Below are 13,365 nucleotides of genomic sequence, written 5' to 3' on the forward strand. Positions count from 1 at the left end.
ATCTGACTTAGCAACAAGTGCTTTTACCTGCTGAGCCATTTTTCCAGCCCAATGGTGACTTTAGTGAGGCCGGGGTTGGCCCCGCTCTGATCACAGGTCTATGTGGGTGGCAGGTAGAGTCAGGTCCCTGTGTCCCTGAGTCCCAGAACGGGGGAGGAGCTCATTCCCGGGCAGTACTAGCCAGTAGGGACTCTCCAGGCCCGTTTTCTCCTTTGATGCATTGAATCTATGTGGCTTTAGTTGGGGATGGGACATTAACTGATTAATCTATTAAACTAATAGACTATTAGTCTATTAAACAGTGTCCTGCTCCTCCCTGCACCCCCACAGTGCTGGGGCTGGAACCCAGGGTTCTAGTACTCAGGCCTGGTCCTAGCCCCAAAACCTTTTCAATATGATGAGTATTTTGCCTGCACGTACATTTGTGCCCCATTTGTGTGTCTGAAGCTGGCTGCCTGGAACTGGAGTTACCGCCATTGTTAACGGCCATGTGCGTGTTGGGAATTGAACCAAGTCGTCCACGAGAACAGCCAGGGCTCTTAACCACTGAGCCATCTCTCCATCCCCTCCATGACCTATTTTTTAAATGGACATGTTTTTCTTAATCCTTAAGATAAAGGTTTATTGTGACTGGCTAATTACTGGTTAATGTCTCAAGGCAGAGGAGTCTAGATCAGGCAGTTCTCTCTCTCTCTCTCTCTCTCTCTCTCTCTCTCTCTCTCTCTCTCTCTCTCTCTCTGTGTGTGTGTGTGTGTGTGTGTGTGTGTGTGTGTATGTGTGCCTATTTCTCTAATTCTATTGATGTCCCTGCTGAGGATGTGACTACTCTGGGCCTCCACATGCTAAGTTGGCACTCTACCAGTGAGCCATACCCCAGCTCCAAAAGACAGGGCTCCCTTCACCTCTGCCTTTTCTTTGTAGCCCTGGCTGGAACTCCCTCTGTAGCCCAGGCTGGCCTCGAAGTCCCAGAGATCCACCTGCCTCTGCCTCCCAACTGCTGAGATTGAAGGTGTGCGCCACCACTGCTGGCCAAAGACAGATCTTTATGAAACTTTTTAAAAGTCTCTTACTCAGGCGGTGGTGGCACACACCTTTAATCCCAGCACGCGGGAGGCAGAGGCGGGTGGATCTCTGTGAGTTCGAGGCCAGCCTAGGCTACAGAGGGAGTTCCAGGAAAGGCACAAAGCTACACAGCGAAACCCTGTCTCGAAAAAAACAACAAAACAAAACAAAAAAGAATAAATGTCTCTTACTAAACCAGCTCTTACTTAAACTTCTACCAAGCTAAGGACTAGAAAGAAGAGCATCAGCACCCCTTTCTCTTTGTGTTGTCTCGACTCCTTTTGACCGTTACTGGCTGTATTAGCTACTTGGCTGCTGCTGTGATAAAATACCACGGTCCATGCAATTTATAGAAGAGAGAGGTTACTTTTGTTTATAGAGGGAAGAGTCCGTCGTGTGGGGGAGGTGACAGCAAGTAGCAGGCACAGTGGCTTGAGCAGGAAGTTGAGAGCTTACATCTTCAATCACAAGCATGAGCTTGAGAACTAGGAATGGGACAAGGCTTTGTAATCCCACACTCCACCCCCAGTCACATACTTTCTCCAGCAAGGCTGCCCAACCTAAACCTACCCACACAGGGCCACTAACTGGGAACCAAATGTTCAAATGCCCAGGACAATGGGGGGACATTTCTCATTCTGTTATGCAGACCAATACAACTGAAAGATTTCAGTCCCCGTGCGTGGTATTACATGAGACTATGAAGGAAGCTGTAGTCTGCAGTGCTCAGAAAGAAAGCTGTACATAGGTCAGACATCCTACAGACGTGACTGGCTGATGAGGACTTCCATCACTGAAGATCTGGAATGTGGCAGGCCCAGGGCCAAATTATTCTGGGCTATCGTTAACCCCCTAAACAGCCACTTACTGCCATCTCAGTGTTTGACTAGCAATCTCGTAACTAGTGGTTTATATACTCTTTGGAGTATACAAATACTAGTTTCAGCTCTACCTGGCCACACTACTGTTGAGATAGCCTATTAGAATTGTCATTCATCTGTGCAGTTCTGCTGTCCATCTGCTGTTTGTCCATCTGAACCCTGTCATACCCTTCACCTCCACAGCCTCGGTGGTCTCAAGAGTCCTCCGCCTTGAGCAGGGAGCTCCACCCGGCCCTGAGCTCTGCTCAGCTTGGGCCCTGCTCCTCCAGCAGACCTCCACTAGGGTTTCATTATCTCATTCCCACAGAGATGTTCTCTGCCTCCCTATCAGCCCTCTGCCTGCCTCTTATTTGATGTCTCTCAAATGCCTTGGGCTCAGCTCTGACCTCTTTAACCCTCAGTGGGCATTCTGTAACCCAAATGTACACATACATAGATTTACTGTGTGCCGTTTGCTGTGTGACTGAGAGTGAGTGTTAGTAGTGAAGACAGGCGTAAAGGAGCTGTGTTTGGGGCTGCGGAGACAGCTCAGTTGGTGCTTGGCGAATTGCTGCCAATAACACTGACACAGCTTGCTGTGGGATGGTCTGTATGGCAAATGTGTTGCTCTGATTGGTCAATAAATAAAACACTGATTGGCCAGTGGCTAGGCAGGAAGTATAGGCGGGACTAACAGAGAGGAGAAAAGAAAGAATAGGAAGGCGGAAGGAGTCACTGCCAGCCGCCGCCAGGACAAGCAGAATGTGAAGATACCGGTAAGCCACGAGCCACGTGGCAAGGTATAGATTTATGGAAATGGATTAATTTAAGATATAAGAACAGTTAGCAAGAAGCCTGCCACAGCCATACAGTTTGTAAGCAATGTAAGTCTCTGTGTTTACTTGTTTGGGTCTGAGTGGCTGTGGGACTGGCGGGTGACAAAGATTTGTCCTGATTGTGGGCAAGGCAGGAAAACTCTAGCTACAACAGCTGGTGAATTTAATATTATTCAACGAGTTCTGACAGCCTGGAAAGGCATAATGTGTTCATGTTTGCTTCTGACATAGTGTATTTATAACACAATGGCAAGTGTGTTACTGTGACTTTGAGACCAGCCTGGACTACATGATACCTTTTAGACCAGCACCTTTTCAGGGTGCTTCAGCCTGAGATCCTGTCTCCTTCTTACTTTTTCTAATTAAAAGCGAGTAGAGTCTAAGCTGGGCATGACGATGGACTACTAGCACTTAGGAGGCAGAGGCAGCCGGATTTATGTGAGTTCAAGGCCAGCTTGGTCTACGAAGTGAGTTCCAGGACAACCAGGAACGCAGAAAAAGTCTTGAAAAACCAAAAAGTGAGATAAAAATGTGTGTCTGGTGTCCTCAGAGGTCAGAAGAACCCTCAGATCCCCTAAGACTGGAGTGATGGGTGGTTCTGAGCCACTGTGTGGATGCCGGGAACTGAACTTGGGTCTTTTGGAAAGGCTGCACGCACTCGTAACTGCTGAGCCATCTCTGCAGCACCACCTCCCTCCCCTGGACGGTTCAACTCTCCCACCCTCACGACTGATTTTAGGTCCCAGTTCTCTGAGAAGGGCAAACAGGTATCTTCCCATCAAAGGGCCACTTATCGACAAGGCCCTCACATTCAGGGACAAGGGAAGAACAAACACAGAGGTCTAAGTCAGCCGCACAGAGTCTCAAGGACAAACCCAGCAGCCCCCTTCTGAGTCACGTCCACATTTGTGCAGATGTGTCCAAAAATGGTAAGACTAAACCTCAGGCAATTAAAGATATACTAATGTAACTGCTGCTCACTTAACCAATTATGTAGCTCTCCTTGAAACTCCCCTTAGCTATGCTTAAAAGGAGTCTGCACGTCCTTTTCAGGGTGGTCACCATTTTGCACAGGTAAAGGACCCCACATGCATGTGGTATAATAAACGCTCTTTGTTCTTACATACTGTTTGAGTCTGGGGTCTTTCTTCAGCATTTCCCCCGACCCTACACCCCCCACTTGGTTTTGGTAATGACAGTGTGGCTCACCATTCCTCTTGGGTGTGGCTCATCCTTTTCCTGAGTACCTAGCAACTCTCACACTTAAATCTATGTTAAAATCCCTTTAGTAAGCTCAGCCTCCCCATCAAATTGGCTCCTCCTGAAGTTCCTTCCTGCAGTAAAGTCAAGGATCCAGCTTCACCTGTGAAGGTCTCTGAATCATCTAATCAGTCTGCTTCATCTCTGGCTCTGGCTCTTGATGCCCTGGGGATGGATAGCAACAGTAACACCTGCAGCTTTAACTCAGGTTGATTATCCTGAACACAGACCCTAGCATTCTGTGTGTGGGGTGTGGCAGGGGTATGAGGGGGTGTGTGTGGGGGTCCTGCTTACCACTGTTTCAAGATTCTGTTGACACTAAGAATTCTAATAGTAATTATTTGAGAAATAGTCTAATGACTCCCAAGCTGGCTTTGAGTTCAGTATGACCTTGAACTCCTGATTCTCTTATTTCCACCTCCCAAGGGATTACAGGTGTATGCCACTCTGTCTGGGACTTCTAGTCACCATTTTTTCAGGCGAACACTTGATGCTCTGAATTTCCTGCCAAGACCCCTACAGCCTCTTTCCGACTCAAGCAGAGCCTGGGACTGCATCCTGAGTTGGCTCACGCCTTTCCCCAGCCCAGTTCCCCATTTGGAAATGGGAAATGGGGAGTTTCTGTCTGCCACACAGCTTCCTGAGAATAGTCAGCAAAAGTCCCTGGTGGGCAGGTGTCTATGGAGCACCAAGAGAATCCTCCTGCCTCTGCCTCAGCAGGTATTACAAGTGAGGGCCACTACCACAAGATGAGAAAAAAAAATTTTCCTAAGAACTTGGGTACTGGCATTACAGGAATAGATCACTATTTCAGGCTTTATAAGGTTTTAATTTCTGGGTTATGAGTGTTTCGTGTTGTGGGGTACCCACCAGAGAAGACTGCTCAGACATGGGCTTAAAGCCAATGGAAAGTATTTATTAACCATCCAGTGACTGATTACACTTCGTGTTTGGGATCCAAAGGTAGTCCCAAGCTTTTCTTTCTCAGGATGAGCTTTTAAGTACAAAAAAAATTATCATGGTTGACATACTTCAGTTAACAAGTACAGTTAGCCAGCCAGAAATAGAACTACAGAAGAAAAAAAAAAAAAAAAAAGCAAGGTTAGTACATTTAGAGACTTCCCCTGAACTATGGACTTCTTCTTTTTCTTTTTTTTCTGAGACAGGGTTTCTCTGTGAAACAGTCCTGGCTGTCTTGGAACTCACTCTGTAGACCAGGCTGGCCTCGAACTCACAGAGATCTGCCCGCTCTTCCTCTCGGGTGCTGGGATTAAAGGCGTGCGCCACCACCGCCCGGCTACCTACAATTTTCAAGGTCACTGTTATGCTTTATGACGATGAATGTTTGGGATCTGTCCTGGAAATAAGTTTAAAGGTCCTGCGCTAATCACATTTTTCTTAGGACAGACGTATTAGGCTGCAGAAACGGCTCATTATTAAGAAGGCTTTTGCTGTGTTACAGAGCTGAGGTCCCAGAACCCGAATGCTTGTTGCCCACAACCGCCTGTAACTGGTTCCAAGTGATCTGACTTCTCTTCTGACCTCTGTGGGCTCCAGCACCCAACACGTTGCACATGCACCAGGAACACACAATTTTATATGTATATATATATATATATCAGATCTATCATCATTCTTACTCCTCAAAGTAAGAATGCGGTCGTCTTGGAATTTCTGTCTCGACTCCGATTACCTTTACTAGCTCAAATAAGGAAGTTAAAGCACCCTTTCCATAATAAAACTGCATTTTCCGGGCCGTGTGATGTCCCTTCCCAAGCTCCGGGACAGCTAGGTCGCAGCTGCTCGGGGGAAGGGCGTTGGGCGGGTCGCCATGGTCTTCTGTGCCCCTGATCCGCCTGTTGAGCCCGCGAAATTATCTGCGACCCCGCCTTTCCCCCCAAATTCAAGATCGAAAAGAGGAAGTTAAAAAAAAAAAGTAAAAAAACCCAAAAGAACAAAGGAAAACAGAGCTGGGCGTGGCGGCACAGACCGGTAATCCTAGTACTAGGGCAGCAGAGACAGGAGGATTGCTGCGAGTTCGAGGCCTGATTGAGCTACCATAGCTAGTTCCTGCCTCAAAAAACCAAAGCCCAAAACCAACCAATTATCCACCCTACAAACAAAAATCCCTGAAAAAAAAACAACAAATCCTCAAAATACCCGGATGTGGAAGGCCGGGAGGAAGTGGGGTGGGGGCGGGGGGGCGCGACGGCCCCCGACGCGCATGCGCGTCTCGAGGGCGTAGCCCGAGGCAACCGGCGGAGCGCGAGTGTCGAGTGGCGATTGGACGAGAGGAGAGCCCGCCCCGCCGCGCCGGCGTTTGTGCGCAGGCTCCGCGCTCGGTTCTGGTATTTTCGACGCTGACGTCCTCACTCTGTTCAGTTCGCGTCCGGACTTCGGAGGTGGAGGTTGCTGTCGTCTTCGGTCGATCGAGACGAGGCTCCCGCCGCCTTGGGTCTGTGGTCTGAGAGGAGGGTGTCTGCTAGGCTTTCCTCTCGCCTGTGCGAGCACGTCATCGCTTTAAGGTGAGTCGGGGGGCACGGTGGGGGGGGCGTGGGGGGAGGGGCGCGCCCTTGTCTCTCCGCGCATGCGCACGGCGCGCTCCCGCCTCCGGGCCTGACCCGTGCCCTTTGCCGTAGTTCCTAGACGCCGCCGCCGCCGCGTTTGCGGAAGGAGCCCGATTCCGAGGGAGGAAGTCATGTCCTCGGCCGCCATGTCCAAGTACGTGAACGATATGTGGCCCGGCTCCCCGCAGGAGAAAGCGTCGCCGTCCAGCGCGGGCTCGGGCCGCTCCAGCCGCCTGTCGTCGCGCTCCCGCAGCCGCTCTTCGTCCCGCAGCTCCGGGCCCGGCTCCCGCAGCTCCAGCCGCTCGTCGTCGCGCAGCCGCAGCCGGCCGCGGCGGAGCAGGCGGTCGCGGTCCCGGTCCCGGTCCCGCAGGCGCCATCAGCGCAAGTACAGGCGCTACTCGCGGTCGTACTCGCGCAGCCGCTCCCGCGGCCGCCGCTACCACCGGGACAGCCGCTCCGGGCGGCCGCGGAGGTACGACCCGTCGCCGTCGCCCTACCGCTCCCGGAGCAGGTCGCGCTCCCGCGGGCGCTCGTATCACCGGAGGTCGTACTACGCCATCACGCGCGGGCGGCGCTACTACGGCTTCGGGCGCACGGTGTACCCCGAGGATCGCCCCAGGTGGAGGTCCAGAAGCAGGTCGCGCAGCAGGAGCAGGACCCCCTTTCGCCTAACTGAGAAAGGTGGGTCTCGGGGTCACTTCCTTGGGGTCCTGGGCGTTGAGTTTAGGACACCGTCAGCCGAGCCACCTCCCCCGCCCTCCCTGAAAGTCTTTTCCACCGCGCCGGGTGGAGTCGGCCAAGGTGTGGTTTAGTTAGGTTTGATAAGATTAAACCGGGACCTCTTAACATGCTAGGTAGATTGCACCGCTCTCGGGCGCTCTTCCAGGGTATTTACTTTTGGTGCCAAAGGAGTCTCACTATCCTTCTCGCCGGCGGTTTTAATACAGCCTTTAAAATGTTAATTACTTAGTTTAAGGTGGGAAGAACTTTTTTTTAATGCGATTTACTGGGGGAAAAAAAGCTATGCATTTTGCCTGCTTTTTCTTTCTGTCAGGTAAAAGTTAAGAAAAAATGCTGTTAGAACAAAACTGTAGCCTGTCGGTGGTGGTGCAGGTCTTTAATCCCAGCACTCTAGATGCAAGGGGATCTATGAATTCCAGGACAGCCAGGGCTGTACAGAAAAATGGGGAGTGGTTTTAATCCCAGCACTTGGGAGGCAGAGGCAGGTGGATTTCTGGAGTTTGAGGCCAGCCTGGTCTACAGAGTGAGTTCAGGGACAACCAGGACTGTTAAACAGAGAAACCTTGTCTCAGAAAACCCTAGGGGGCGGCGGGGGTTGGGGGAAGAACGACAGAAGGGAGGGGCACATTATTTTGAGCCTTAGGGAGACTTGGAGAGTAATGAATGTCTTAATGTCCTTAGATCGAATGGAGCTGCTAGAAATAGCAAAAGCCAATGCAGCAAAAGCTCTAGGAACAGCCAACTTTGACTTGCCAGCGAGTCTCCGAACTGTAGCCAAGGAAACAAGCCAGGGAGCAGCTGTTTCTAGCAGTGGCGCAAAGATGGAGGTAAGTATCTTCAGAAGGCTACGCCTGCAGTTCTCATTATCCTCTGTCAGTTTACTATAGACAGCCCTCCTGGGACGTCTTATATCATTTGCCCAGAACAAAACTAACCTTAATCTGACAAATACTAGACCATCCCCTAGGAAACTGGGAGATGATGAACTTGCTTTCATTCTGACACTTGGTTTGTTTTTCCATAACAGTAAAACCACTGACTATATTATTGACTATATTACTTTGTCTTTTTCTTACTCTTTCTAGTCTTTAGAGACTGGAGCACTCTATCAGTAGCTTTCATTTACAGCATTATGTTCCCAAACGTCTGCTCAGTATACAGTATAGTTTATCTGCTTTATTTCTGTCTTATAGAAATCATGAATGTGGTCTCCAGACAATGATGAAGAAAATCTGTTGGTAATTGATCATGGGTTAAAATGGCCAGAGTTTATGTTCAGACTGAAGTTTAGTTTTTGTTGAAGGTAGTCCATGTGCATGTTAGAGTTTTGGGCTAGGGCTCTTTGTGTAAGGCAGTTTGACAATTCAGTCTAGATTCACTGTGTAATGGTGGGGCATCTGTGATCTAGATGTCCCGTTCATAATATATGCAATATATTCCAGATGTTTTGAGAGATTACAGAAGAAGAGGCCTGCTTCACTTGCAGATAAGTTTATTATAATTCTCCAGAATTACAAAAGATGTGCATTGGCACATTGCACTGTACTTATAATTTAATGCAAAACCTGAATCTTAAAATTGATAATTTGGTCTGGGAATATTGTAGTTCAGTTGCTCTAGGGTACACAACACCTGGGGTTGTTGTTCCCAGCTGTAAACTGGGTTTAGTGCCCCATACCTGTGATCCTAGCACTGGAAGACAGGATTGTTCAAGGTCATCCTTGGCTACATAAGGAATCAAAAGGCCAGCCAGGGATCTCAAAAATTTGCTTTGTGGAAATTTAAGGTAAAAGTAGTACAATGAGATAGTTTGAATTGCTGTGACCTTAGGGTTTGCCTACTATTTGCTTAGGCAAGTGCTTAAGAGATGATTGGGATGATTGGGGCACGTTTCTCATATGCCTCTTATTTTGACAAAGCATTTTCTATTGCACTTACTCAAAAATGAGTTGTAGCCAGGTGGTGGTGGCAGTGGCCCACGCCTTTAATCCCAGCACTCTGGGAGGGGCAGAGCCACTCAGACCTCTGAGTTGAGGCCAGCCTGATCTACAGAGCGAGATCCAGGACAGGCACCAAAACTACACAGAGAAACCCTGTCTCGAACAGACCAAAAACAAAAACAAACAAACAAAAAAACTTATATCCAAAGCAGGAATCAGGTATTCATGGGGAACTGTGTTGTGTCTACTTCTCTCTGAATCAATATTGTTAAGTGGAAACAAGTTTTTTTTTTTGTTGTCTAGCTTGTTAACTGTGGCAGTAGGTGGAATTTGGTTTGTGTGTCTACAGCTACATTTGTGTGCAGTGGGCTGCTTTTTATACAATATTCAAAAAACTAAGGCTATGTTTAAAATTCTCTGCCTCTCTAGCATTCAGAAAAGCAAACTGAAGATGGAGGTAAAAATCCCAGTGAAAAATCTTCCGCACAGAAAAACATAGCCTTCAGCTCCAATGTAAGTGTGTCCAAACGTCATTCTTGACAATGGATCTGGGGTGTTATTTTACTGTGTAAGCTTTTTTTTTTTTTAAACTTTTTTGTTCTGATAATCTGGGAAGTTGACTTTTAATTTGTCTTACAGAATTCCATAGCAAAACCATTACAGAAAACAGCTAAAGCTGCTGCTGAAGAGACATCATCAGGATCACCAAAAATAGATAAGAAAAAAAGTCCTTATGGACTGTGGATACCCGTTTAAAGGAAAACTGGGGCTGGGGTTGCCTAAAACTGCACTTTACTGAGAGTTCCTGTCCTCCAGCATTATCCTACCTGCTTGAGTCTCTTGGCAGTAAATGTGACTAAAATCCATTAAGATTAAAATCCAGAAAGATGCTTAATGGTGACATGTTCACAGTTGAGGTTTCTCTTGAAGATAAGAACACAGACCGACCAGAGAATTGCATACAGATGGGAGTCTTATATATACTTGTAAGTATTGTATAGTATTGCATATATACGAGGGTGAATTTTTTGTAAGACACAGTTGAGTACTGTGTATTTTGTATATTTATTTGTTAATAAACTTTGTATTATTTGTCTTTATTTCATGGATATTAAATGGATCTACTTCTGATAAACCTTCCTAATCCCCAAACGAGTCTGAACAGACAATACAAGATTTTTAATTCATACAATGACTTTGTATGGTAGGTTGGGGAGAGGCTGTTCTTTTTTTTTTTTCTTCTTCCCCGAGACAGGGTTTCTCTGTGAAGCTTTGCCCCTTTCCTGGGACTCACTTGTTAGCCCAGGCTGGCCTCGAACCGAGATCCGCCTGCCTCTGCCTCCCGAGTGCTGGGATTAAAGGCGTGTGCCACCACCACCCAGCGAGGCTGTTCTTACTTAGTTTTAAATGTGTATCCCTAACTAGTTCTCTTTGTAGATCTCTTGGCCTGAATCAAACTTAGATCTTCTGCCTGCCTCCTGAGTGCTAAGGTGTCCTAAGGTATAGCCTGATGGTAGTAGGAATCAGAGATGGCTCAGTGGTTTAAGTACTGGCTGCTCTTCCAGTGGACACAGGTTTTAGTCTGAACACCCATCAGGTGTCCCAGAACCATCTGTAACTCCCGATTCCTGGGGATCCAAACATCATCTTGTTGCACTTAGTGAACTGACATAACATGCAGTCAAGCCATCCATACAGTTATTGTAAAAAAGAAGTGGTGTTAAAAACAGTCTTAGCTGGGAATTCCCAGCACTCAGGAGGCAGGGACAGGTACAAGTAGATCTGAGTTCAAGGCAAGCTCCAGGGCTGTTAAAAACAAACCCAAGTCAAGTAGGTGGTGTGGGTGCAGGCCTTTAATCCAGTCAGGAAGCAGGTCAGCCTGGTCTATAGAATTCCAGAACAGCCAGGGACATAGAGAAACCCCTGCTGTCTTGAAAAAAATAAAAGTCAAGAAAATAATCCCCATCCTTCCAGTTGCCAATGTCAGTCTTATGTTTCACAGTTAGGTTCAACTTGGCTGCGTGTTGTACCATTAATCTGAGAATTTGTCAATAAAGAGCTCAACTCTGATAGATGGGACACAACACTTAAAAGGTGTGGGAGCCCGTTCTGGGGTTCCTCGTGGCTTTACCCAGCAGGTCCGAATAGAGGAGGATCAGGACCACGGGCCTGAGTGCAGGTGTCTGAGATGATCTGCACTTGGCTGTGCTGGGGGGGGGGGGGAGGTCTTTTGCTCCACCCCTTGGCGTCTCTATAAAAACCCTAGGCCAGAGACAGTCAGGGCCCGTTGGAATAGGTTCCAGGCCCTCTCGAGGCTATCCTTTATTTTCTCTGTTTATCTCTGCAAGATTCTCCGCTATAAATCCTAATATTTCCTGCTGATTGCACTCAAGAAAACTCTGGGAAGCTGTGGGGGTGGTGGGTAAACGCCCCACACAAAGGGTATGAATTAGTAAGCAGATGAGGATGGTTCAGAACCAAGCTTGCCTGTGAGAGACACCCAAGAAAGCTGGAAACCCTATAGCCCTCCCTTTTCATGGCACTTTCATCTTAGAAGCATGATTAGGTCAGGTCTCTTTTTTAATTTAATACGTGTGTATATATACAGTGTTTTGCTTGCATGTATGCCTGCACTGCACTGTGGTTGCCGGGAATTGAACTCAGGACCTTAACCTCTGATCCAAAGTTAACCTAAGATAGGGTGGGTTCATCAGGCAAGAGGACTTAATCTTTCTTTCACTCAAGGTTGTGTTGGGAGTTTACTGAGTATAACAAATAACTTACTCATTGGGCAGAAAAGGTTTTCAAAGCGGGGGATGAACAAATACTATGTCTCAGTCCTCAAATACTGATGATAAAGCCATGTTTTTGGTTTTTTTTTTTTTTTTTTGAGACGGTTTCTTTGTGTAGCTTTGGCGCCTTTCTTGCAACTCAGATCCACCTGGCCCTACCTCCCAAATGCTGGGATTAAAGGCGTGTAGCACCACCGCCGGCACCATGTATTTTTGATCGTCATTTTATTTTCTTTTTTTTTAAGATTTATTATGTATGCAGAAGAGAGCGCCAGATCTCGTTACAGATGGTTGTGAGCCACCATGTGGGTGCTGGGAATTGAACTCAGGATCTCTAGAAGAGCAGTCGGTGCTCTTAACCTCTGAGCCATCTCTCCAGCCCATTGATTGTCATTTTCTAAGAAATCAGCCAATAGCTATGTTAAAATTGTGGGCTAGCAGCTATCTTCAAAGTACAAGTAGTGGGCTGGGGATGTAACTTGGGGATGTCGAGTACTTGTCTATCATACTCTGCACTGCCTGAGTTTCTTTGAACCCAGCACCATTTACATAGAGCATGCTAGTGCACTCCTATAATCCTAGCACTTCTGGAGGCTGGAGGATTGTGAAGGCTGCCTGCCCCCAGTCCCAAGGAGTTTCACACTTTTCCCCCCCATGGGATTTCATTTTATTTTATTTTTTGTGGCAGACCAGCCACCACTTTTACGACCCAGGGTACTCTTGAGATAGGGAGAAGTGAGAAATATTAGCTAGAAAGAGATAACTAGAAAATGAGAGGAAAGACAGAAAACAGGATAGCCTTGGGGGCCCATCAACCCACCAGCCCCGAACTATTCCAAAGGGCTTTTTTTCACAATGCCAAGGGGAGGAGCAAAGACCTTCCCCTTGCTAGATAACAGCCAACGTGCAGATGCTTTCAGACACCTGATACTTAGACCCGTGGTCCAATCATCCTCTATGCAAACCTGCTGGGCAAAGCCACCAGGAAACCCAGATGGGTTCCAACAGCTTTTTGAGAGGGTCTACATAGCTCTGGCTGTCCTGGAATTAGGGAGTTCAGCTCCCACCTTTTGAAGGGTTCTTATGAGAGGGATAAGAAAATATTAGGTAGACCTAATTGACAGAAGAAACACAGGATAGCTTCAGCAGGGCCTGGATCACTTACCCAATGGCCCCTTCTGTTTATTCAAAAGGGATTTTTATAACAATGTCAAGGAATGGGGCAAAAGACTCTCCCCTTGTAAGATCAAAGCACACTGCACAGTCAAGTGTAGACCCTTCCAAACACCTGGTAACCATACCCGTGG

General features: G+C 47.6%; 1 protein-coding gene across 1 annotated transcript; it reads left to right on the forward strand.

Moving 5' to 3' along the window:
• The first annotated feature begins 6,259 nt into the window (after positions 1-6,259).
• On the forward strand, positions 6,260-10,161 carry Rsrp1 (arginine and serine rich protein 1). The gene is made up of 5 exons (XM_006975663.4): positions 6,260-6,543; positions 6,658-7,266; positions 8,008-8,153; positions 9,696-9,779; positions 9,906-10,161. Exons 2-5 carry the CDS (start codon positions 6,717-6,719, stop codon positions 10,020-10,022), a joined length of 897 nt encoding a protein of 298 aa, XP_006975725.2. The 5' UTR covers positions 6,260-6,543; positions 6,658-6,716; the 3' UTR covers positions 10,023-10,161.
• The last annotated feature ends 3,204 nt before the right edge of the window (positions 10,162-13,365 follow it).

Source organism: Peromyscus maniculatus, chromosome 2 (genome assembly GCF_049852395.1).
Source record: "Peromyscus maniculatus bairdii isolate BWxNUB_F1_BW_parent chromosome 2, HU_Pman_BW_mat_3.1, whole genome shotgun sequence".
Classification (NCBI taxonomy): domain Eukaryota; kingdom Metazoa; phylum Chordata; class Mammalia; order Rodentia; family Cricetidae; genus Peromyscus; species Peromyscus maniculatus.

What these genes read in the sequence shown, in the direction of transcription:
- Rsrp1 (XM_006975663.4), top strand. Translation starts at nt 6,717, where the DNA reads ATGTCCTCGGCCGCCATGTCCAAGTACGTGAACGATATGTGGCCCGGC. An exon ending in CTTTCGCCTAACTGAGAAAG is followed by an intron (nt 7,267 to 8,007) that starts GTGGGTCTCGGG and finishes TAATGTCCTTAG; the next exon opens with ATCGAATGGAGCTGCTAGAA. An exon ending in ACATAGCCTTCAGCTCCAAT is followed by an intron (nt 9,780 to 9,905) that starts GTAAGTGTGTCC and finishes TTTGTCTTACAG; the next exon opens with AATTCCATAGCAAAACCATT.